Below are 25,843 nucleotides of genomic sequence, written 5' to 3' on the forward strand. Positions count from 1 at the left end.
TTCTGTGCTCACACCGCACGGATCAGTTGGCACAAACCCCCCCCCCCCCCCCCCCCCCCCCCCCCCGTCCATATGTCCGGTGACGATTCCAATCTCTACAGTTTATAACAGGTCTTCTGACAGCAGCCGTGAGGGAAATCAGATCGTAAAACTGCTCAAGCTGCAGACAGCTGACCAAAATCTCTGACCTGCCAGAATCCAAACCGATCCAGAGCCAGATCGTTGATCATTCAGGTGATTAATCAGGTTGTTGTGATCCAAACTGAGCGACAACCAGTCTGGCAGAAATACGGTTGTATTTTATAATTCAGAGTTAAGATCAGGCTCCGTCTGTACAGTGTCTGCTCGGCCTTCAGCTTCTACTTTGAGATTCGTTCCTCTGTGTGTGTGTGTGTGTTTGTGCTCTCATAGCTGTTTAGTTTGTGTTTTGCATAGAGCTGCTTTCCATTAAGCAGAAGAAGTAGTTTAAGTTTCAGTCATGTGTACCAGCTGTCCAGGTTCTCTTTGGATTTATTAGTTTCAGAAAGCAGACAGCACAGTGTCTGTCAATGATTTCCTTGGACTGTTTCTCTGTTCTAAAGTTAGATTCTTTCTTTTTTGTGTTGAGCTTTGATTTGTTTTAGTCCTGGGATAGAGCAAGTTTACAAGGCACATGGAGAAAGCAGATCTACATGCATGTGTGTTAGGTTTCTTTTCTTTTCTTCTTATCTAAAGTGGCTGTGTTTCTGTCTCCAGGCTGATCAGTGACTGAAGAGGATGATACTCTCCTGAATCTCTCCGCTCACGACCCCCCCACCCCCTTCATCCTCCTCACTGTCCTCTTCCACACACATCGCCTCAGTCATGAACCACACACCCAGCCCCCACCTGTCTGAGGGCGGCAAGTCGGCCGGAGGCGGCCTGCTGTGCAGCCTCGGTCTGGGGTCTGACAGGGGGATCCGCTCCCCGGACAGCCTCACCCATACCCCCAGCCCTACCGGAGGAACCCCCAGCTCCAGCCCTCCGCTGCTGCTGTCGCCTGGGCTGGGAGGCCTCGGGCTGGGATCCTTGGGGGCCATGGGCGATGTAGCCGGGGCCGACTGGGAGAGCAGAGAGGAGCTGAGGCTCAGGGAGCTGGAGGAGGCTCGGGCCAGGGCGGCCCAGATGGAGAAGACCATGAGGTGGTGGTCAGACTGCACGGCCAACTGGAGAGAGAAGTGGAGCAAGGTGGGCTGTGTGTTACTATAGTAACGCCTCAAGATATGATGTTTCATAACATACATACCCCCAATTTCATCTTCTTAGCGTTACATGTGGTTATTCAATCCATTTTAATTTCTAGTAGAAAGATAAGAGCAGCTTCAGATTATGATAAAAATGAAAAAAAAAGAGATTAAAACAAGAGATTCAAATGATTTAAAATAATTAAATAAATAAATAAATTGTAATTTACTTGCTAGCAGTCTTCCCTGCCTGTTCTGGTGCACTGCTGTGTTTCTTTGTGTGTTACAGCCTCCTGTAGATCAGTGGAATAGTGTGTAACCATTGGCTGGAACATGTATCATGTCAGCTGTGTACTCGTGCATGAGAACTAACAAAACTGGGACCCTGCTCCACAGCCCCCATAGCGTAACTAATGGTCAAAAACTCTACAGGATACCTTTAACTGTCTCTTAAAAATCCTCTTCATATAACATCTCATTTGCATGTCTCTCTGCTCCTGGTGAGTAAAGTCTGATGAATATTTTATGGATATTTTTTTTAGGCAACTCAAAGAACTTTGGGTTCAGGAAAAGAATGACTTGAAGCATGAGGCCGGACGTGTGGACTAATTATTTAATAATCCAATAATAATTCAATATTTAACTAAAACCACAATTTTTCCTAAAGTAAAAGGATAAGGCTGATGATATCACATAATCTTTACTCTCAGCAAATCCCATCAAAAGACCCGAACCAACAATGAATTGATCTGTCTGATATATCTTATTCCTCTGAGTCATAGCGCTCCATTGTTGTTGTATTTTTTGACACACACCTCATCCTGTTGCTGAAAATACACATTAGAGCACTAAATGTGGATTAATCCACCGCTGAAAATAGTCCCCAACAAATACATCATTTCCTCCTGCTTGAGTAATGTTTGATGACATCTACAGTGACCAGCTGTTGTATGAAATAATTGATCCTTTTTTCAAGTTAAACATCGTGTTTGTCAGCTGTTTTTTAAAGATGTACATCTTCAGTAGGCACCGGTGGGTTTGGGGTTGATTCGATCATCTCCTGTGTTTTACCAGGTTCGTGCGGAGCGTAACCGTGCACGCGACGAAGTCCGTCAGCTGAGGCAGCGGCTGGACACCCTCACCAAGGAACTGACCAGTGTTCGGCGGGAGCGTCAGGAACTGGCCTCAGAGAACGAGACACTACGGCAGGAGGCGCTGCGTCTCCACGGCGACCACGCCACTCCTCTCGCAGCCACCACCACCGCTTCTCCTTCTTCCTCCCCGGCCCACCCGCCTCGCGGTGCTTCTTCCTCCTCCTCTCCATCCATCCCTCCCTCCTCCCCGGCCTCCTCCACCTCCTCCACTCAGGTCCACACTGAATGTAAGCTGGACCGGGTGGCAGAGGGACCACCTGGGTCTCCAGAACCAGAACCTGTGAGGGACGTGGACTTGGACACAGAAACGATGGGTCAACAAAAGGTGAGTCTGCAGTTCACTTTTAGATTAGACTGTTTCATGTCATTGCTTGTGTTATAGATACTCTGTGGTTATTCAAACACTAGCGGTGCTATGGAGCATTGTTTTAATGACCTGGTCTCCACTTTGTTTGTAGCCTGTGATCTGTTAGTACATGCACGAGGGTGCACATGTACATGCATGAGCACACGGGTAACCTGAAACAGATTCTAGCCAATGGTTTACATTGTTCTGCTGAGAATGAAGGAGACAGCTAGCTAGAAACATGGATATAAACAATACTGGTTTCAAACTATTCAAAAACTCTACTTTGTAAATGTTTTATAAAGAGGGAAATGGATTCAACCTGTTTGTTTTGGCATCAGACTGTGTCTACTGTGTGCCTCTCCCAAGTTCAGAAACTCTGACTTTGTGCAATTTTTCATAGTTTGTACACGTGTATGAATAAAACCTGGACACAATACTCCTCTAAGTTATATTTACATGTGTATATATGTTTATATTTATATGTGGTCATGTGTAAGTCATCGTTTAAAACCAAGAGAAACAAGTCAAAAGTAGCCACAACTGATGAAATTCTAGTCTGAGTGAAGAATCAGTATGATGGAGAGATACGGAGATTGTTAGAAATGACAAGTTGTGCAGTAGATGTATTAAAATGCAGGCTGATTGTCTTTCTCTGCTTTATTGTGAGGATGTTCATCAGGTACACCTGTGCAATCTAATGCAATCCAACACAACAGCTCTGCCATTAATTCTACATGTATCAAGCTTATACATATATGCAGGCAGTGTTTATACTCCACATGTACTGGTGTAATATAATTTCTAGGCTGCAGTGTTCATAATGAAGTACTTCATGCAGTATTGATGTTTGTGAATGTGCTGCGTGTTTTTCCACCAGCAGGTTGTGCCTTTGAGTAAGTGAAAGTTTTATTGTCACGTACACGATCATAAAAATAGAAAATGAATCTAGCAAGTAGATCAAAGTTTGATATGTATAGCATGAAGCAAAAAGTGTTACAACGCTCATGTGCTTGTACCACGTTATATTATATATATTATATATATATATATATTATATTACAATCTTCAAAAATGAAATATGTTTATGTTCAGCGTGTGCCTTTGGTCACGACTGTCAAACCTCAGATGGACAAAAAAAACCCCACAGGCCCTGAACTGCATGCTGCAGTGAGTGGTACTTGTGTTAGATCGCTCCTCAAAAGTGTGTGTGTGTGTGTGTGTGTGGGGCGTCCTATTTAAGAGACACAAGCAGTGTGGGCACTAGGGTTGATTACTGAACTCGGTACTCATGGGGTATTGACCGAATTACGTTGGTACTACCAAGTACCGATTCATGTTAGATCAATCGGTGCCAAATTTGGGTACCTTGTGGGACTGAGAGTGAACGCAGCCCTGGAATAATTTTTAAAAACACACATTTACCAACTGAAGCATCTCACAAGGAGGCTCTGACACTGACAGGAGCACCAACCTGCACATACGAAGAGACTTGCCGGACCTATTTTCCCAGCCTGCAACGCAGCTAGCAGCTAGCAAGCATGGCTAACATCGTTAGCATAGCCACGCAGCGCTGTGTGTAGCCCATAGAAAATAAGGCTTAGCCCTGTTGTTTCTGGTTTAACAGCCCACTAATCCTACCTTAAGATATGGATATCTATATGTTTACATATGGTTTCTCTGTAATAACAAAGTAGTATTACATTATTACATATTACTTTGTTATTACAGAAGAGTAAACTATTGAAAAAAGGTATCATTGGGTACTGGTACCAGTATTGGTACCTGAGGACTGCAGTACTTCTTCTCTGTCAGGCTATTGGAGCTTCTTCACAGACACAGAATGGATCTGCTGCCTTGCTCTGGCTTGGTCATACTGACACACAAGACGCACATTAAAAGAATTCCAGCTTGTACTGGATGTTAGCATTAAGTACTATTATGGGCCATATTTTAGCACCATTGCCTTTGTCTCTCTGGATAGTTCTGTGGAGCCCATTTAATGCTGAAAATATAGTGAAACAAACTCCTGGGACTCTTTCAAAATCACATTGAGATTTGTAACAACGCAAATGACTGAAGGTGAAGCTGTACAACCTAACCATACTCTGTACAGGGATGGTCCACTATTTCTCACAAGCCCGAGACCACTGCAGGTTAAGCATCAGCAACTCGACAGACCAATGTCACATTCACATCATGGGATAGAGTGTAGAGATGGTGAAGAGTCCTATGATTGTGTAATTCATCATGTGAGAGTCAGATACACTGTCCATTGACAATATAACACAATATCCATTACATTTTAGTCTTAATTCACTTGAATGATGACTGAAGAGTTTCCTGGTTGTAATCATTACTTGGATGTTGACATGAACAGCATTTACAGGTTGGAAACTGGTAATTATGGTTTATCTGATATGACATGAGGGTTGAGGCTAGTTGAGAGGCAGGCCATGAGAATGGACAGGCAGGGTTGTAGATGGTTGTACACAGCAGAGATCACAGCTACAAACTGAGCTGATGATGACTGTAAAACCTAATAGCAAGCTACTTTTTATTCAGTAGTAATTTACCAGTAGGAAGTGCTATAGTAGATATACATTGATCACAGAATATGGACAGTAAATCCCAGAAACATGTTTTGGTTTTTCATAGAGACCAATGAAAGAAACCGTCTGACAGACAGCGCTGAGGGACAGAAGGTAGTGGTACAGAGTGTCACATGACCTCATGTTTCTAAACCTTCACCAGGAATGAATGAATGAATAGTTTTAGGAGGTGATGCTTGTTGGATGTCTTATTAGCACAAAGACAAATATGTAGCACTAAAATGAAAATGTTTATAACCCCCCAATCTCCACCAGACACATTCTGACACGTCCTGGCTGTGTGTCGGCATGCCGGAGACGATCCGCTGTTATTCCAAGTGATTATGACATCTGAGTGCAGCATCTCACCTGCAGCTTGCCTATAATTTACTGACAATTGACTTCAAAGATACAGACTTATCTTTATGTACATATAACATTTTAGTTTTTTATGTCACTGTTTTTGTCTTCAAAGGTCTGTGAAGAAGGAGAAGGAATTCTACTGTTTTCCTTCTATGAATACACACTATTCAGGAGACACAGATGCAAAATATAGATAGGACGGCCTGTAGTACAGTGATTAAAGCTCTATATATCTACAGTCCACACACACACAGCTGTTGTCACTCATGTTGCCTGATAAGTCCTCGTCTCAGGGCGAACTGCGTTTGATATTTATGTTCCTGACTTTCCTGTTAGGGTGCGACAACTTACTCTCATTGGTTCATGCAGTTTTGTGTGCATGTATTTCCAGCACAGCTCCTCCTAGCTTCAACCTGGCTGGAGGTGTAATCAGATTAATGAGCCAGTGTAATGGAAAACACCTGTGTAGATGCATGGCCACAAAGTATCTATCGCCACAATGGCACAAAGTAAAAAAAAAATGCAGCAAGGGAACGTTTATAAGCACTCAGCCACATTCACACATAAATCTTGTGTTTGGTGATGACATGAAAAGGTCAGAGATGAACATAAATTGTTCAGGCAGCTCCCGGAGTTCTTTTTAGAGGAGCGACGTCAGCTGCAGGGAGATCCCTCGGTCACTCGCGGTTGGATTTAGCACATGGAGTTTTCTTTTGTCTTTGGTATTATTTCTTTGATTGGTTTGTTTATGCACTGACAGCTGGCTACGCTGAATATTACAAACCTCTGTTGGTCTTCTTCTCAGTCTGTGTAAACATGTCAGTGTTAGCTGACGAGGCTTCACAGCTGGAGTATTAAGCACATGTTGCATTCTACTGCACACTGTATCACTAGCTGTTAGCGTTGTAGCAGTAATAGTAGAATTATATAATAGCAGTAGTTCCTGGAAAGACTGGAATTCTGTCCTGGAAAATGACATGATGATGATGATGATGATGATGTGATTGTGTTCCAAAAGGTGCAAATACATTATAGTCAGATATGACCTATCCAAGAGGACACAATCCTCCAAACTTAGTTTTTGTCCTTGTGATGTCCTCTCAACAGCAGCCAGTGGGGATCAGTCCCTGTGGTGAGGGATGAGGTAAAGTTAGATGGGATCCCATTTTACTTTTGATCATGACATTGAAAGGTCATTGCTGCTGGCAAGGGCCTGATGTCCCCCTCACTTTTTAAAACCCCAACTTTGCCCACCTCACTTTCACACAAGCTAGTATACATCGTTATCCAAGAGGTGGCACAATCAGTCTACAGTCTGATTTTCAGTCCACAATTTCAATTTTTATCTGCATAACAAACAAATAAACAAGATTTCCTACCACTTCCCCACACTACACTAAGAAATGAAATATACCATGTAGTCATTTCTGTAAGAGAAAAGCTGTAGTAGCAGTATGAGTGTTAGCAGCAGTAGATGTAGTAGAAGCAGAAGTAGACCATCTGAGATAAACCATACAGATAAACATTGTTACATAAGAAGAAGCACGGCAACAGATGTAACGTGTGTAGTCTGGTGTCTAGCTGAAGCTCTGCTGCAGCCTCAGACCCTGGTGAGGCTTTTAAATTCAGATAAAACCAGTTCTGTATGTATGTATATGTTTACTGTATGTCTGTGTATATATGTATGTTTAGATGACTGTGTATGTATTGACATTTAAATGTAAGAGTGTGTATGAGAGTGAGTATACATGTATACAGTAAGTGTACTTGTATGTGACCAGTGGATACATACGTTCATTATTCATATATTTGTCATTGTTTAAGCCACAGTTTCACTTTTGTGTTTAAACTTTCAGTTTGTTTATAACGCAGGTGGTAAGGCTTTCCATATCCATCCATTACCATATTTCCTTTCATCAACGCAGTTCTTGTTTTTGTTTTTTGTTGTTCTGTACACCTGTCAGAATATTCATTTTGCTTTATTTACTACTTTGCTAATCGTTTTAGCCATTTTTTTAATGGATAAACTCCAAACATTTGCTGGTTGTAGCTTCCCAAATGTGAGGATTTGAAGCTTACATGCTTACTGAATATCTTTGGATTTTGGTCTGTTGATTGGACAAAACAAGACATGTGAAGACATCACCTTGAGCTCTAAGAAATAAAGACATAATAATTGATTGAGAGAATAAATGAATCCAGAATGAAACTAATCATTAGTTGCATCCCTACAAGTGTTTTCACCATTGTAAAGATAGGCAGACTATCTCTGCATGACTAGTACAACAGGTCTGGATCTTACTATTAGAACATCCTCTTGCATGAGGCCCATTGTCTCTCTGTCCTCATATGTGCATCAAACTTTAGTTGAGTGTCCAAAAATGACCCCTAAGTCGTTTCTTCCATATCTGTTATAAATCAATGACCCACTTTTCTGTGTAATAAGAAGCACAGTGAACAGTTGTGGTATGATTCAGTGTTGAGCAGTAGCACTCTGTTGTCCCATCTGATAACATACAGCTTTGACCTCCTGTGTTTTCTCCTCACTCTGGATCTGACTGAGCTACCAGTGCGTGTTTATAGCCGTGGTGGGTCCCTCTGTGTTTCTTGGCAATTGTATACTCTCACCACACACACACACACACACACACACACACACACACACACACTCACACACACACACACACTCACACACACACACGCACGCACACAAGCATACTACGTGTACACCAGCCGTAACCTCATAATGAAGGTGTCTGTGTTAAAATAGCAGTAAGTGAAGATCAGTGTCATTGCCTATCAGACGTGACCTTCAGCTAGTTCAGACTGGGTTTCCGTGGTAACACATCCACACTAATACACAGGCAGAGAAACACACTTTGAGGCTGCGAGCGTTCCAAGTAAACCATGATTATGTGTCTGTCAGTGGCGGCAGCAGAGGTGGTCTTGGAACGTTGGAGAAACTGTTGCTCGCACACAGCACAGCCTCATTTCCTGTCTCCCTCCATTGTTCTGGTTCACACACACACACACACACACACACACACACACACACACACACACACACACACACACACACACACACACACACACACACACTGAGTACTTCCACATGTGGCACAGGCGTGTGGATTGTCTGACAGACATGTGTTACACGCTGGGTCCCTCTGTTGGGGATCACCTGTAATGACAGCAGCTGCATCACAGCTTTGTTTCCAGATATCGAAAGCATCATCAGGCTAAAAAAAAAAAACTCTTCAGCAACCACAGATATGAAAATAATCCCAAGAAATGTCGCATTTAGCGGATGTGAAAATACTCCAATGATACTTAATGACTTGTAATGACATTTTATGGTGAAGTTCATGCGGCTAAAATAATTCTCAAGTTAATTATGGATTTTTTTAACAGCCTGATGCTGACAATCAGACTCTGTCAGAGGAGACTTTTCAACACTTAAAAAGTATGTCTATCACATAATAACAGCAGTGTCAACAGCATCTCCCAGTCTCTTCTTCAGTGAGGAGGTCAGAGTCAGGAGCTGATGACCTTTGATCTCTTCCCAGTGGATTGTGTGAGTGCTTTTGGTCTGGTGTGTTTGTAGTGTTCATTCAGCCTCATTCAGGTTCTTCTTTCCAGTCTTTGACAGCTGTAATGTAAAGCTCAATTTAAGTGAGAGAATTAAAGGTACCCTGTGGAGTGTTTTATGAGGAAGGAAGTGCATTCAACACTTTTGTTAGACCTCGGTGATACACACACTGAGGTACTGTTGTTTCAACATTTATCTCCCTATAAGTATGTGCACCTGTCTGGGTTACTGTCCGTGGAAAGTTGGAAGACTATATTGGTGCGTAATGTCAGACATTTAGTTAGCTAATGTCTAATACTGTGTGTTTGTGTAGGCCTACGTAGTGCACATAGATAAGTAGGATAACGTAATGGAACATATCATGACACAAAGCAGTATAGAGTGTTAGCTAATGTTATTTCACAGATGAAAACAGTTTTTACAGCTGATCTACTGCTTGGTAGCTTGTGTTAAAGATCCTTATGTACAGTCTTAAACCATTTTCTAAAGATCAGACTGCTTTTTTGTTAGTTAGTTGCTCACTTTTTTGAGATTGAAAAGGTGAGATGCAAGACACTGTTTTTGACAGCTGCCTCCGGCTGATCCCTGTCTGTTGTCTGTCAGTCAGTCAGCTGTGATTTTAGAATTTGAACAGTTCGCTGCTGTTAAGATGTTGTAATGATAATAGAACAATGAGAGACTAATTGGCTAGTTACTCTGTTTATATTCCTTAAGTGAGAAAATAATATTGAACTAGGATAAACATTTTTTAATCCAATTTTAACATGTGCTGAATTGAACACAATTAGTGTCACAGTTGAATGTGAAAATCACCTCCTTTGCTGAAAGACCTTTAGTATCAGAGCCAGTTAATCCTTGGAGAGGGAGGAGGAAGTACAGAATCAGACAGATTAAATGTGCGTTTAAGAACAGATGGCAGCTCTTGGAACATTTTTCATGCACATATAAATATTATGTCATCCACTGATCCAGTCTTCCTCTCAGGGGGGGTCCTGTGTTTAGGGTGTACCAGCAGAGATCTTACAGTGTTGAATGGTTTGTGGTAAGTGCAGACTCCTTTGGGAATACTGAGCCTGCTGCAGATTACCATCAGGGGCACAAAGTTTTGCCTCACCACAATGTTTAGTTTATCGTGGTTTTTACTAACACCGCAGATATAAATGAGTCCAGCTACAGTTCATCTGATTAGTGCTACTAAAGACGTTTTAACATGTTACGCACCTCTAAAAAGGAATGTAGTGCCAAATAAAATGTTTTCTTTTTCTTAAAGATATCATCATATTAACAAAAATGCATATTAAAATGCATCAAAACATCAAATGCCTGATGTGCATTTCTATCTCCATCCTGTCACTGCAGCACAAAGGAGCTCTGTGCTGCTGCCAGTTAATAAAAAGCTCTCATAGCATCCATCATGTTATATTTTTTGTCCTTGGATACCTTTACAACTCTCAGAATTAGATATTTATGAGCAGCATCGTGATTATCTTAAAGAAACACAGTGTTATGAAGCCTGTGGGAGATGGAGATCTCACATTTTACATCTAGCAGATGGTGTGGATGTGTGTACAGGGTGGAGTAATGTTTGGATCTTTACTGTAGTAGTGCCAAAGCAGACAGATTTACTGTGGGGAGCAGGAAAAGCTCAACATTTCCAATTTAATTTCTGTTAAGGCCATTAAATAAAGTGAGATTTGAAAATGTTTGGTCATGAGAACCCACCCATGGGGTTCAGGGTTCTGCTGTGAAAGCAAGTTAGCAGAAATTTTAGATGATCTTCTTGATAAAAAAAACAGTTTGATTTGCAGCTTTGGTAAGGGGGAACACGGGGAGTGGTGGAGAACAGTGAGGACACAAGAGAAATATTGCTGCAAAAGAGGCCCACATTTCTGTCAACCCTATCAAAAACTGGCAGCTTCGTACTAGTCTGTACAGGAGATGAGGCTAGTTTTGCTGGGACAGAGACTGAAAAGAAGCCTTTATGCCTGCTGATGCTGTTAAGGAGTTATGAAATGTTTGGAGGATAAATGTTTCTCAAAGGATTAAGGGACATGGAATCGGAAACTCATGAGAGTAACCTCTCCCACAGACCACTGTATAGCACAACATTCCACTACAGTTCACTACACCAATGTGATTATATGATATTTCCTCACTGACTCTATGTATCTACAGTATTTGTGTCTAAAACTGCTGAAAAACCTTTGATAAGACTTTGGGACAGACAATAAAGGCGTGCTCACACCAGAAGACTGGGTAAATTGCGCCAGAATCAATTAATCTAATTGAATTGCCGCAATCAGAATTCACTCACAGGGGTGAAGTAAATCTGTTCAAATCTTTTGCATTGAGTTGATGTTGACCAATGGCAAAGTGTCTTGAGGGTGTTGACCTTTTAGGGGATGGAGAGCCAGAGAGTCCAGTTATTGTAGCTTATTAGCTGTGTTGCACCATCCAGTTTGATTTAACCTCATCTGTAGGAGTATAAACTGCTCCACTAAAGAGCTGTAGTTTTATACCATTACCAAACAGGACAATGACTAATACACTAAGTTGCCTGTTTATTAGGTACACATAGCTAAAACAAATATAGCCCTGCAATAAATCCCTTCATGTTGAGTTTTGAAAGATTAGAAACATGTCATTATAAAGGATGACTCAACAGCACCACAAACTACAGCGTCCAAATTGACCAGAAAGCAGTTTCAAAAAAAGCTGAACATGATACCTCTTTAAAAGGGTATGATATTACTGCTTTATTGCATTAGACTGCATTAGTTGTAGCTAGGTGTACCCGATAAACTGGTAACTGTATGTGTGCGTGTGTGTCTTGAAAACTTATTGCTAACGAGCTAACAAGCTTGCTAACTGAGAGTAATCTAGCTCACTGAGTTTCTTTCCTTCTTCTACAGCTCTTTATTGAATGAATTGATGCGTAATTCTGACAGCAAAGTGTCAGGTGGGGAATAAACAGCACAGTGTAGAGAAAAAAGGAAGTTTCTCTGAAAGCTACTGTGACTGGCTAGCGCCATTGTGTTCCCAGTTTGCTAGTGTGTTAGCTGTTAGCTACACCAGCTACAGAAGTGCACCAACTAGCCCTGAGAGTAGTTTCATGTCACCAAGCCTCTAGCATGAGTAAACCTTTAAGACAATATGACTTTGAGTATTGTCAGATATGTTGCCATACTTTTTATACCGTGGTACAGTTGCTATCCCTATCTCTGGATTTACTAGGCCATTGAAGCAAACATTTATAGCATTTTAGCATTAATGTGATGATGTTTCTTCATTTGAGAGGTATTTATTTTACTGGATTTGCCAAAAACGGACATTTCTGTTTGATCATTTTATCCAATTCAGTTTATTAGCAGATTTTCCTGAAACATTACTCTTTGATTATATATGTCAAGGTTGTGATATGAAATTACTAATACCACGAAAGAGGATTTTGTCCATATTGCTCACACAATGACAAGTTATTAAAAAGTGGCTACATGTGTTATGTGTTGCATATCTGTAGATATGTCAAATTTGATGAGCAACTTTGACTACTTTAATATCAAATGCCTTCTTATGATTTGTTCATAACATTTTTGTTATGTAATGTAATTGCACTGAGGGGAATTAATTAATACATACCATATTAGCTTTTTGTTCCATGTGTCTGGCATCAGTGTCGTACATATTTTCCCATTTAATTTATGTCTGTTTCATTTCTCTTTTCCTTGTTTTGGCCATCATTTCTATTGTTAGCAATTACATCATACTCACCAAGATAATGGCTGAGATTTGTTGAACAAACCCACTTCCTGCTTCAACTTTGACCTGTTGTACTTATTGTAGTTGTTTTTAACCTGGTATTGTGGTCTAATGTTTTCCTCCCCCTCTCTCTCTTGCTCTTTCAGGACTTGGAGCTGCTAGAGTCAGTTCTGCATTCAAGGGCCCAGGGCAGTGACGCTCAGGAGGCCTGGGAGAGTCGCAGTGGTAGCGGCAGTATTAACCCGGCTGGCTCACGCTCGTTCTGCGGTCTGAGCCGACAGGAACGCAGCAGGCAGCTGTGGGATGACATGAGCACTGCAGAGGAAGACTCCAGCAAACTCAACGCCCTGCAGCTTCGTCTGGACGAGTCCCAGAAAGTCCTGCTGAAAGAGAGAGAGTAAGAGAGGCGCACACAATCCTAAACTGTCTGGGCTGTAGCAGAGATATAAAGTATGACATGACAACAGGTGTAGCAGTTCCAGCAAAATTACTGAGACACATCAGATGTTTTCTTATTCAATCAATCAATCTTTATCGAGAGGGAAATTTGGTGGCTTCAATCATAAGAAACAAAAACAGTAACAATAGTCAAACATAGAATGTAGTAAAACACGAACAAGGAAACAGACACAATGCATGCCTTCCTTCTGGGGAAGAATCTCCTGGCAAGCCAGCCTGTCCAGATTATATAACACCCCAAGTCTAAAACATTGCTAGAGTCTAGTTAACAAAAAGTATGGCAACTTTTTAGTCTTTACAACTGGTACCCTGAAATGATGACCAAATGCCAGCAAAGTGCTAAAACATGAGTGTCGTGAGTGTTGGAAAAGAGGAGAATAGATTTGTTTATACCTGAAGCCAGGCCTTGTCACACTCAGTACTAACATATTCCATCCTCTGCCGTGAAATACAAAAATCTGTTTCCATGGATGGCTGGTCACGTGTTCATTTCTAATAATAAAGCTCAAACAGTATGAAGTATGGTGTACTGAAATCATGACGAAGGACTGACGCAGATCATCAGAACATTTCATTAGTGATTTCCAGGATACTGTGTGTCCCTGCTGAACTGCACAGGCTTTCTTGTGAGATTGCATAATGTGAAATATCCATTTTGAAAACATTTGCTGACTCACATAATAAGCCACTCAAGCACTATAGCAGTATGATGTATGAAATTCACTAATGTGTGTTGTGTCTTCCTGTTATCCCCAGAGACAAGCTCGCTCTGAGTAGGAGCATTGAGAGGCTGGAGGCTGAACTCAGTCAGTGGAAACTTAAATATGAGGAGCTCAGCAAGAGCAAACAGGAGGCCCTCAAACAGGTGAGACCTCCATGTGGTCACTTCTACTTCCTCACCTGGCAGAAGGGTCACCTAGATGTTGGTCTGACAAATTATCATCCACTAACAATATCAACTGGTAGTGTTTGATCAAATAAGGCAACTCTGTCAACTTTCTGTGCCTTAATGTTGCCGGCAAGTGAAGGATTTGCTTTTCAGTTGAGATAAAAGGTCAGACTAGCGTCAGTTAGGTGTGTCAGACTGAGATATCTCAACAACTATTGAATTGATTGCCATCAAATTGTGTACAGACGCTCATGGGTCCCAGACACTGTATCCTACTGACTTTAGTGAGCGCCACCATGAGGTCCACATTTGTGGTTTTGAGTGTCAACAACTATTGGATGGATTGCAGTGAAATTGGGACAGACGTTCGTGTTCCTCTCAGGATGAACTGTAATTAATTAGTGATCCGTGATCCGAAGGTTTCATCTAGTGCCTTCATCAAGTCAAAATTTTAATTTGTCCAATTTTTTGGTTTATGACCAGCAAAACTAATCACATTCCCATCAGCCTCTGCTTATGTTTGGTGCTATTAGCAAATGTTAGTATGTATTTTACAGTATAACACAACAGTATGCTAACACACTATGGTTGAACATGGTAAATATCAGTATGTTAGCATTTGTCATTAAGGTGTTAGCATGCTGATATTAGCATTTAGCAGATGTATTACTATGCAGCAAAACAAGGGATCTTTTTTTATCTCACTGATCCTTCTTCCTTGTCAAAACCTGGCACCAATATCACCCATAATGCAATTCAACTTGATTCATTCAACTGTACAGATTGTGTTATGCTAGTAGCGGCTAATGTAGCCTGGAGCTGCTAGCCTCCAGCAGAGACTTCACACCCCCAGATCTGTTTCATTTTCAAACTTGTAGTCTTCAACCCCAACTGAAGCTGACTCAAGTGACATTACTTATGGCAATTTATCAGATTTCACATAGCTCCCTCTGGAGCCACAGTTTTTTCACATATGCAGTTGCACTCCTCAACACCTGGAAACACGCTTTGATGTGTGAAATCTGTGGAGTTCCACCTCAATACAAACATAACACTTCCTCCTATCTCATTGCTTGTCTTGATAAATTCTTTATAATGTATATTTCCACAGCACTAAATCCATAAGTACAAAATGGCGTACTCACCATTCTGCTGCTTTTTTTCAACAGAAATACCGTTTTCATTCACCAATTATTACCATTTCTATCACTATTAACTTACCATTAATGAAACTGAACACTTCCTGTGGACATTTCCTTGTATGTCTGACAGTAGCATAACAGAAATCGATAACAGGAAATAACTAGTGAATGGAAACAGTATTTCTGCAGCACAGTAGTATAACATGAAGGAATTAGTGCTGTAATTTTATGCTGAATTTTAAATGTGAGCTAATTGAGTAACTCTACCCTTTCGATGTTTTTTACCAGACCAGCCTTTATTTGTGCAGAGTTTATTTGCAATTTACAGTTCCATGCCACGTTCCTGCCAGGGATCAATAATTACACTACATAAATTTCATGACTCAAGGAAGCATGAATCTCACTGAACCCCTTTAAATCTCACTGATAACTCTGCTGCACTAGATAGTATATAAAAATACACCTGAACACAACTAAAAGTGATTATGCCAAGCCAAAAAAGTGAACTATAAAATATTCTCCTGAACAAGTCCTCTAACTAGAAGACTGAACTCACCAGCAGTGACTGAAATTCTTTAACACCTCCAACCAGATACTATTCTACTTTTCCTCTACTTTTCCAACCTCAAACATTGATCAGGTTGGGTTTGATTTTTATTGGTTTCAGGGATTTGGAATGTGCTTCTTAAACAAATCTGACTCAAACCTAAAACTGTAGCTGGCAGTGGGGTAGCAGCTCATCAAACATAGAGGACTTTTTACTGTATGTCTCTGGTTTCTGAGAGTCATGCAGCACAAAAAGACATGTGACATTATACATATTGAACACATGACTGTGTACATCCTTCCCAGATCAACAGCAGACTTGGCAGAGGCACGAAAAGAGACAAAAACATTGAAAGTAGTGACACTGATGAGGGAAATCTATCCAACTCAAGTACACATTGCACAAAATATCATAGAAAACTATGAGGTAGGCTGTATTTCAGTCAGTTTTCATGCAGTAATACAAATATTGTTGTTTGGACTGTTTGTTAAAAAAAGAAGGAATTTGAAGACATCACCTTGGACTCTGGTAAATTATAAAGTGCATTTTAAAAATATTTTCTGACATTTTATAGACTAAACAACTAATTGATTGACTGAGAACAATCTACAAATGAATCAATAATGAAAATAATTGTTGGTTGCAACCCTACAAAGAACTGTGTTTCTGCTGCCAGGTTCTACCATTGGAATCAAACACACAAAGAAAGGTTCCCTTATTAAAACATAACTCAGGTCTCAGAGGAAGTCATTAGAGATGAAGGTTATTTCTCTAAAAATATCATATAACAAGCAATTAATCATAGTCTCACCCAAATCACATTTTTAAAAAAGTATTTTCTCTTCAAGGAGATTGTTAAACATAACTTTTGGTTCAATTCTGCTTTACAGAAGGTTTTAAACTAAATTATTTTTTATGAGATGGTAAAAATTGTTAACTGTTACTGACTGTTCACAAGTTTAATAAAAATGAGATAACACAACATAACAGCCTAGTAGCATATAGAAAGATTGTATAGAGGTATATTATTATACAGACAGTAAAGCAGTTCTCTAGTTCTGAAGTATGGTGTAAAAGTATAAAATGATGATAATCCTTCCTCTGTTGCTGTAATATTATTCAATATTTACCTCGCATTAGTGGAGGTAAGATAAACACACAGGCTATCATTAACATATCTCAGTGCACTTTTACATTCTTTGGATGTTCGATAACAGTGTGGACATGAGCACTCAGGACTGAAACATGGCTGATGTTTTTTCAGTCTTACACCACACGAGGGCAGTTCAGGCCTGCAGAGAGGAGAGGAGAGAGGGGAAGGACATAACAAGCACAGGTCTCATGGAGAGGCTCACTAAATGACCAAATCAGTTTGATAAAACCAGCAAAGGGAAAGAAAGCAGGGGGCTAGGCCCGAAGATATGAGAGATGTGTGGATGGTGATGATGGGTGTTTTGAAGATAAGCGGGGTAGAAGAGATGGAGATGAAAGCAGGATACGGTGAAGTGCTGAAGGTGGAGAGGAGGCAGGCGAGACACAAGCTGAGATGCAATGATCAGATAAGGACATGGAAGGATGAAAAGGATCGATAAAGGAGATTGGGTCATCCTTATCTACACGCTTGTTGTCCCAGATACTCACAGATCACAGGAGATGTTTGGTTCCAGAAATGGCCAGCTTTTAAGAAGGAATAGGGGATGTCTTCTCGTACAAATCTATAGATCACTGTAAATGTCAAGCAATTACATCCTGAATAGTGAAATTTTGTAGTTTAGTTTCATTTTCCTGAAAAAAGATGTCATGTTTCTGAATGGAACACTGGAGTCTGATGTCCTTGCTCTTCTTCAGACCAGAACTTTGGTTCAGTGCAGCTTTGACATTTCAGTACTAAGCACTTCTGTTTTTTTCATGCTGGAGATTCAGATTTAGAATATGCTTTGTGAAAAGGTATGTGCACTTTTTATTTAGGTTTGTAAAAAAGTACATTCAAGGGCATGTAGCCAAGGTTAACATTCCAACACAGGAAAATGCCTGAGGCTCTTACAGCCATGCTAACATCTCTATGTGGCTGTGTTCAGGAACAGTGGTGAATTGAGCTAAACATCAGCATACTAACCTGCTAACATTGACCATGCTAGCATGTTGATTTTCAGTAGGGATACTCTTTAGGCCAAAGTGGCAACAACCACGGCTTGAAATTGAAGAAAGTGTGGAAGCATCTTAAAGTGCAATACCACCGACAGCCGCTAGATCCTCCATCTGACTCCCATTCATAAAGCCTCAACTTCTCTCTAGAAACACTAAGTCAATCATTGTTTTCACTGAGTCATTATGGTCTCAATCTGTAAATTCAGGCCCTCTATGAAGTGTGCTGGTGGTCATTTTGGAAATTATTGCTCAATTAATAAGTTTTGAAGACTTATAGTAGCTTTGATGTCTGCTGTGTAGGTGTTGATTGACAGCTGTGATTGACAGTTGGCTCACCTCCTGCTCTCTTCCAGGACTCGCACTGAGTCAGACTATTGTCACAATATTTCACTAAGTTTAATGTTACTTGGTTATGATACCTGCACTGTTAGCACAGTTTAGCTAAAGTTGCTAATGTTAGCTCAAGTGCAGCCCTTGTTATTCTCAGTAAGCTAACGTTAGCTTCGGATATAAGTTAGCAGGGCGTGTTTCCAGTATTACCATGTTCACCACCCGTGTAAGCATTCTAACACTTGCTAATTAGCACTAAATACCAAAAATAGCACAGGCTGATGGGAATGTTATGAGTATTGTATAATGTTATGTTATTTTTTATGGTTTAATACTTATTTGTATGGATTTTGCTGCATGAACAGTAAAGGGCAAGATAATACACCCAGCCCTTTTAATAACCCCGTTTTTCCTAACACTGTCCAGCTGAACCTGCTAAAGGAAATGCACCAGGATGAACTAGGTCGCATATCTGAAGACCTGGAAGATGAGCTGGGAGCCCGGACCAGTATGGACAAGAAGCTAGCTGAACTTCGAGCTGAGGTAAGGAGACAGGACTGTGGGGTGATGGTTTTTTCTTATTGATGAGCATTGTATGATTCAGTGGGGTTCAGGGTGGGTTTCATAAGCCAAATGGGCCACCTAATTGGATCAGAACATAGAAGAGCCACATAATCCTTCAGCTGAAGACAACAACATGAACACTACGGAGATTGTAGTTTTGAGGCTTTGAGAAGTGACATCACTCACCTTTATGAATAGAAACCATCTGCACTTGTTAATGGTCCATGTAACATATTAGAGTTCGACAATATTTACAAAACCAAATAATATTTTTGACTGAGTGTCTCAGTATCGTCGGTGTGACAGTATTTTGGCACTGCCTCTCGGTGCTTTCTACAATCATCTGTCCAAACTAAGTAAGAATGTGGCAAGCAGGCATTCACTGTTTGTTTTAGTCAGCTGTAGCAGTCTAGTTCAGGAAATGCAGATGTATATCAGTCTCATGTCTGTGTGTTAAGTACAGAGCTGGAATCAGGATGTGGTTAGTTTAGCTTTGTGTAAAGACTGGAAGCAGGAGGAAACAGCTACACCTACCAACACCTCACTAAACAAGACTTGTATCTAGTTTGTTTAACCCATACATAAACAGAAATGTAAAAATAGTCATTTAAGTTTGAGTCTGGCCCGGGACCTTTGTTGCATGTCATTCCACATCTTTCTCTCCTGTCATCTCTCTACTATCAGCTCTATAATAACATACCTATAACCACCTAAAATAAACCAATCAATTCAGTTTCCTCATCCTGACTCTCTTTCTGCTCTCTGGGTGCCTCTGTGTCGGCGTCAGATGGAGAGGTTGCAGGTGGAGAATGCTGCAGAGTGGGGTCGCAGGGAGCGTTTGGAGACAGAGAAACTGGCACTGGAGAGGGACAACAAGAAGCTGAGGGCCCAGGCTGAAGACCTGGAGGAGCAACTGGCCAAGAAACGTCGGCAGGCCGCCTCTGCACTCGACACCGACCTCAAGGCCATCCAGACTGAGCTGTTCGAGAGAAACAAGGTGGGCGGGACAAGATATTTTTTAATTTTTCTAACCATGCTCATGCTTTCGCCATGCCAAATTGAGCAGCTGCATTTAAAGGAAAATTCCAGTTAATTACAACCCAGAATAAAGGAAGTAACCTGATATTTAAATCAACTGTAACACTCCTTTAAATTCCATGTAACACTGAAGTAGTACAACCAATTACAGTACATACTGCACCAAAACATACCCACTTTATATGTTAGAAGTTTGTGCCTGACCTTGTCTTTCCAGAACACTGTCAGAAGTGTGTGTGTGTGTGTGTGTGTGTGTGTGTGTGTGTGTGTGTGTGTGTTTGAGAAAAGAGAGAGATTGATTGTGTTTTGTGTATAGTGTTGAAACCATGGTATTGATCTGGACAGAGAATGAGAAACAGGGCAAGCGATTAAGACACTGCATGCACAGATGTGCGCACACACACACACACACACACACACACACACACACACACACACACACACACACACAGGTTGATTGATAGTGGAATCATCTTCAACCACAGCCGGGGCTTTGGGCATCACTACTACTGCACAGATTGATGTTCTGTGTCACACTGTGACACACTCACGTGTACACACACTCACGTGTGTACACACACACACACACACACACACATACATACATATATACACACACCCTGGAGGTGTAATAGGGGAGCGAGTAAGACTAGAAGTTTATATTTTGTGTGTTTTGTCATTTGTGATCTATCTTTTAGAGGTGTGATAGATGAAAGGTATCAAAGGCAGAGTCATAGAACAGTTATTGTGTGTATGTGTGGGTGTGTGTGTGATGTGTGACACCAGGGTCCCCTGTGTCTTATGTGTGACTACTAAGGCAAAACACACACACACACACACACACACACACACACATTACTTGTATAACCACTCATCTGTGTGTGTTTGTGTCTAACCGTTCAATTTTCTCTAATAGTCCTTTCTACAGTATACATCAGTCTGTGCCCATGTGGTGTTGGTAACAGGGGAAACATTATGCTGCGCTCACACTGACGATGGTTCATTACTGAATCATTGAACTTCAGTGTTTTCATAAAATTTTACTGCTTCAAACCTGCAGATGAAGGTTGGTGTCATCCAGAAGTTTCCTACTGATGATTGTGTTTGTGTATGTCAGAAGAAGAAGGTGTTGTAGTCTGATGCATGACCACAACTGGTATTATAGATTAAAGGATTCTACCAAAGCATGAGGGTGACACTCTCAATTTACGGAGTGGTCTAACCCTCATCTATGGTTAAAGACGTTGGATAACGGCAAACAGAATGATATCACACATACAAGCAGGGCCAGGAACTCACACATCTGGAGGGAGCTTGCTGCTCATTGGCTATGAAAAAAGTCAGTTGAGGTGATCAACATTCCTCTGGGACGCCCTCCTCCTGAGGTGTTTTCTGGCATGTCCAACAGGTAGGAGACACTAGTGAAGACCCAGAATCCACTGGAGGGATTTAATGTCTCTAAACACTGTTAATACATTACACCCTCAACTGAGGATCCTCATAAACTTATACAACAGAAATGAAAAAAAGCAAATGTCTTCAAAAATAATTAAGACCCAAGTTGTAATAATCACTAAATATCCTTTAATGCACCTAAAACTGGGACTTTAATACATGAAAGATACAAAAGCTCAACTACAGCCTTTCAAGAAGCCCTGCTAGCAAGTTCATATCCAAATTTACAACAACAAAATACCTTAAAGCCGTTATGTCTCAGAATGCATCTCAAACAAGAGGATACATCCAGATCTTTTCATGTCTTTTTTAAAATGACTAAAATCTCAGGCACACTGTGTCATCTCACCTCCACCTCATAGGCAACACAACAAGTGATAAATGTGATTAAATTGATGGAGTCATTCGAGGTCAGTTTAGGCCTTTGGGGTATTAATTAGTGAGTGTGCTGTTTAGCTTGTTAGAAAATCACAGTTACTGTCTTTAACCACTGTTAACCTGCATTTATTGCATCGCAATTCACTGTAACTTATATGACTGTTACTCATACAAAAGCTAAAATACCTGGAGATTCAATAAGGTGTCAGAAGTCCTCTCTGGCCAGCAGGTGGGGTTGTTTGCCTAACATGCACCTCCCTGGCAGGGTGAAGGCAGTCCAGAACCTACTATAAGCAATCTTTTGAGGTGGCTACACCTTTCTGTAAATGATGGGTAAAATGTGAATTAATATGTTGTATAAGGTGTCCCTCTAAGCTCCCAATGGTGTTGCTAAAACACCAGTTGGCTTCTAGGTGGTAAATCTATAGTTACTGAGAGCGTAAGTGGTGTAAAGTTGAGCTGTGGTCCCACTTATCTCTCTGTCTTCTGTCTGTAAACCACCAGTTCCTTAACAGAATAAACACAAGTCCATCACAATAATGGCTCTGGTGTCCTCTGGGTTTTATCCTCAGCCTGGGAATTACTTGCATAGTGTTAGTAAGCCAGACACTTACTCAGACGATGTGTCTTAAAAGTGATCATTAAAATTTTAAAATGTGCTCAAAAATGTACAGGCAACCTATGTAGAGATGCAGGGTTATGAAGTATGGAATCTTCTATTGGATCTTGTGAGGAGGTTTGCTGTGGTGTTGAAGTTGAAGCTTGGACAGGTTGTATTGACTCAGACAAGAATATAGAGTTGTTCTAATCTGATGGGTATGTCATTTAAACATGGATCACAGTTCTCAAGAGTTTTGCAGTTAAAAAAAGATCAGATTTTGGAGGAAATGTTAGAAAGATGCAGGAAGCTAGATCGGACAACAGAACTCACGTGGCGATACTGTAATGATGCTGAACATGTGAAGGGAGGGAGCAGAAGTGTGAGGAAATGTGGACCTATAATAACTTGTGATTGTTAAAGGTATGTAAAGGTAAATAAGCAGCGTCTACTACATCCTACTGAGTCAGACAGTTGATGAATTTTGAAATGATGTCGTGACTCTGAGCTGCTCCAATGAGAACAAGCTGCCTGTGTGTGTGTGTGTGTGTGTGTGTGTGTGTGTGTGTACATGATGATCTCTGGTCTGCTTAAATGGCCCTATTAACGGCAGGTCAGGTGGCACGGCCATGCACTGTAAGTGTTTGTCAATGTAAGTGGCACCCATTACCACCCATCCCACAGGGCTATTTATGAAGCTCTCAGGTTTATTTAATGCTGCAGTTAGCAACGCACACACACACACACACACACACACACACACACACACACACAGGGCAAGAATTCGAACAAAATTAATCAAAGGAAGCGAGAATAATTATTGCAGACATTATGTTTGAGCAGATGAGAGAGGATGAGTGTGGTGAAGATGAAAGAGGAGAGGGGCAAGGAGAGGAGAGAGAGGAAGGAAGATGAAGAGAGGAAAAAGATGAAGAAAGAAACAAGAAGAAACAGGGAGAGGTGCTGATAGAGGCAGAAGAAAGCAGAACTTACTGAGAAAAACCAACATAACAAATTGTACCATATAGTTCAGTTCATATACAGTCTGACATTCTGTTTCATTCTTCTTATTTACCTAATGTACATCTGGCATTTCAACATTGCTGTATGTAACACTGCTTGTGATGTCGGCTAATTTGGAAATAGGTGTCTTTCAGGGCAAAAAATGGAATCAGTGCAGTGAGAGTGTGTGGCCAGTTGTTCATTTACTGGGACCATTTGAATCAGTGGGAGAATGACTTTGTGTAAGCCCTTGTTTCCTATCAACAGACAGGAAGAAGATGCTGTGAACCTCCCAGTAGTGCGTCTTTAGGTGATGCATGCTGCTGGGATTTTACACCTCGCCGCTGCACTAAAGGTTGAGTCGGTTTCAGCTTTGTGTGTCAGTGACCCTTCAGTTCACTACTAATGAGATGACAGATGTCTGTGACATCACTTGAAAGTGAGCTGTAATGGATAAATGAGTGAAAAAGGTCTCATGCACTCTCACCCCTCTTGATGTCTGAGGTTGTACCTGTCTTCTCTCTGAAATAAGATGATGCAGGAGCACATTAACTAACTTGAAGTCTGATAAGAATAACCTTGATGGCCTCTGTGTCAGTCTGTGTCAGCTGGTGTCATGTGATCCAGTCGCTGCCCGTCATTTTCATATCCTCAGATAATACAGATGACAAACAGCACATCCCGGTAGCCTACTGGTTAAAACACATGCTACATAACTACAATGTTAGCTTCATTTCTGGCAATGGACCTTTGTTGCGTGTCATTTCTCCACTGTCTCAATAATAAGGGCATAAAATACCCTCAAAAAAGTAAAAAAAAAATCTAAACATGTTTCATATTTTCAACTGGAGTTGATATCATGTATGCAAGCATGAGAAGTAAGACTGAAAACAGTTTGTAACCTGAGAGCAAACAGCAATAAATTGTGGTGTTTTTGACCACTTGTAGCGCTATGGAGCAACATTTTTACGAGTAGGTCCCTGTTTAGATTGTGTCCTGCATGAGTATACACATCATGTTGTTGGTTTCATGCTAATCCACTGATTTACAGTGATGGTAACATGCCAAGAAACATATAATGTGCCTACAAAGGGAGTGAAGAAGAAGACTACTAGCAAGCAAAGACGGATGTAAACAGTGCAGGATTTAATATCTTGGAGCTGCTAGCCTCCAGCAGAGATGAGGAGCAGGCTACAGAAGAACTTGTAGTCTCCAGCCCCAACCAATGTTGACTCAGATGACATCACTTGAGGCAATTTATCAGATTTCACACAGCTCCCTCTGGAGACACAAAAGGCTTTGTACTACTTACTTTATACTACATATAACATATGCAGTAGTAGTGGAAACACATGCAGATGTGTGAAAGGACTTCCCTGAATAACATGCTTGTCTAAATATAGACAATACACACAACTCAAAACAAAAAAACACTGATTCAATACAGCATAAAGCATAGACATGCAGAATATGCTCTGTAATCTACACATTACTGAATAACATGGAAGTGTTTACTATGCTACACATGAAAAGACACACTATTAATGCCTTATTCAGAATGAATTTGTTGACCTATACTGTAAATGTGCATATAAATGGATATATGGAGTATGTTTTAGCATTTGTGTTCCTGTTCATCTCTGTATTAATATTAATTCTTGCTGCTTTTATTCATCTAACCTCTAACCATTTTTGTCCTCTGCTCTCTCTTTTCTGTGTCTCTTTTCATTTTCGTTCTCGTTCAGGCTTTTATTGAGTTGATCTATTCTGACCAATCCGGTTGGAGCAGTGCCCATAAGCCCCTCCCCCACTTGGGCAGCCCTGATTATAAACCCAATTCTGCTGTGTGTGTGTGTGCGTGTGTGTGTGTGTGTGTGCGCGCATGCAGGAATAAGCAAGTGTGTTTCCTCCAGTCTAAATGAGCTGCAGATATGTACATCAGTTATTTCCACATCTGACTCTGTTTTTTTTTTTTCTCACATTAAAAGACCTTTTTGTCAAGGTGATGAATGTGTAAACATATTTGTGGGCACACGCCGGTGGTTTATTTGTGTGTGTGTGTGTGTGTGTGTGTGTGTGTGTGCGTGTCTTTATTTTAGTGGAACAGATGTAGCGGCAGACTTCAGGGTCTCTCCAGTCAAGGAGAAACATTTAACAGGCAGTGTGGCGTAACATAGACACATACACACACACACACACACACATACACAGAACCACTCACATACACATAATTGTGCTTTTGTGTGTGAGCATAAGGACACAGATTAGGCACAAATACATAAACACATA

At 40.9% G+C, this 25,843-nt stretch overlaps 1 protein-coding gene across 1 annotated transcript in view; it reads left to right on the top strand.

Moving 5' to 3' along the window:
• Nucleotides 1–740: 740 nt before the first annotated feature.
• The window catches only part of ccdc102a (coiled-coil domain containing 102A), a 42,504-nt gene continuing 17,401 nt past the window's right edge, over nucleotides 741–25,843 (top strand). The window contains exons 1-6 of the mRNA XM_042416646.1: nucleotides 741–1,206; nucleotides 2,277–2,681; nucleotides 13,151–13,401; nucleotides 14,220–14,328; nucleotides 18,946–19,062; nucleotides 19,871–20,080. Of these exons, the coding sequence (XP_042272580.1) occupies nucleotides 844–1,206; nucleotides 2,277–2,681; nucleotides 13,151–13,401; nucleotides 14,220–14,328; nucleotides 18,946–19,062; nucleotides 19,871–20,080 (1,455 nt within the window). The 5' untranslated portion in view covers nucleotides 741–843. The remainder of the gene's footprint in view (nucleotides 1,207–2,276; nucleotides 2,682–13,150; nucleotides 13,402–14,219; nucleotides 14,329–18,945; nucleotides 19,063–19,870; nucleotides 20,081–25,843) is intronic.

This window comes from Thunnus maccoyii, chromosome 1 (assembly GCF_910596095.1).
Source record: "Thunnus maccoyii chromosome 1, fThuMac1.1, whole genome shotgun sequence".
Classification (NCBI taxonomy): Eukaryota; Metazoa; Chordata; class Actinopteri; order Scombriformes; family Scombridae; genus Thunnus; species Thunnus maccoyii.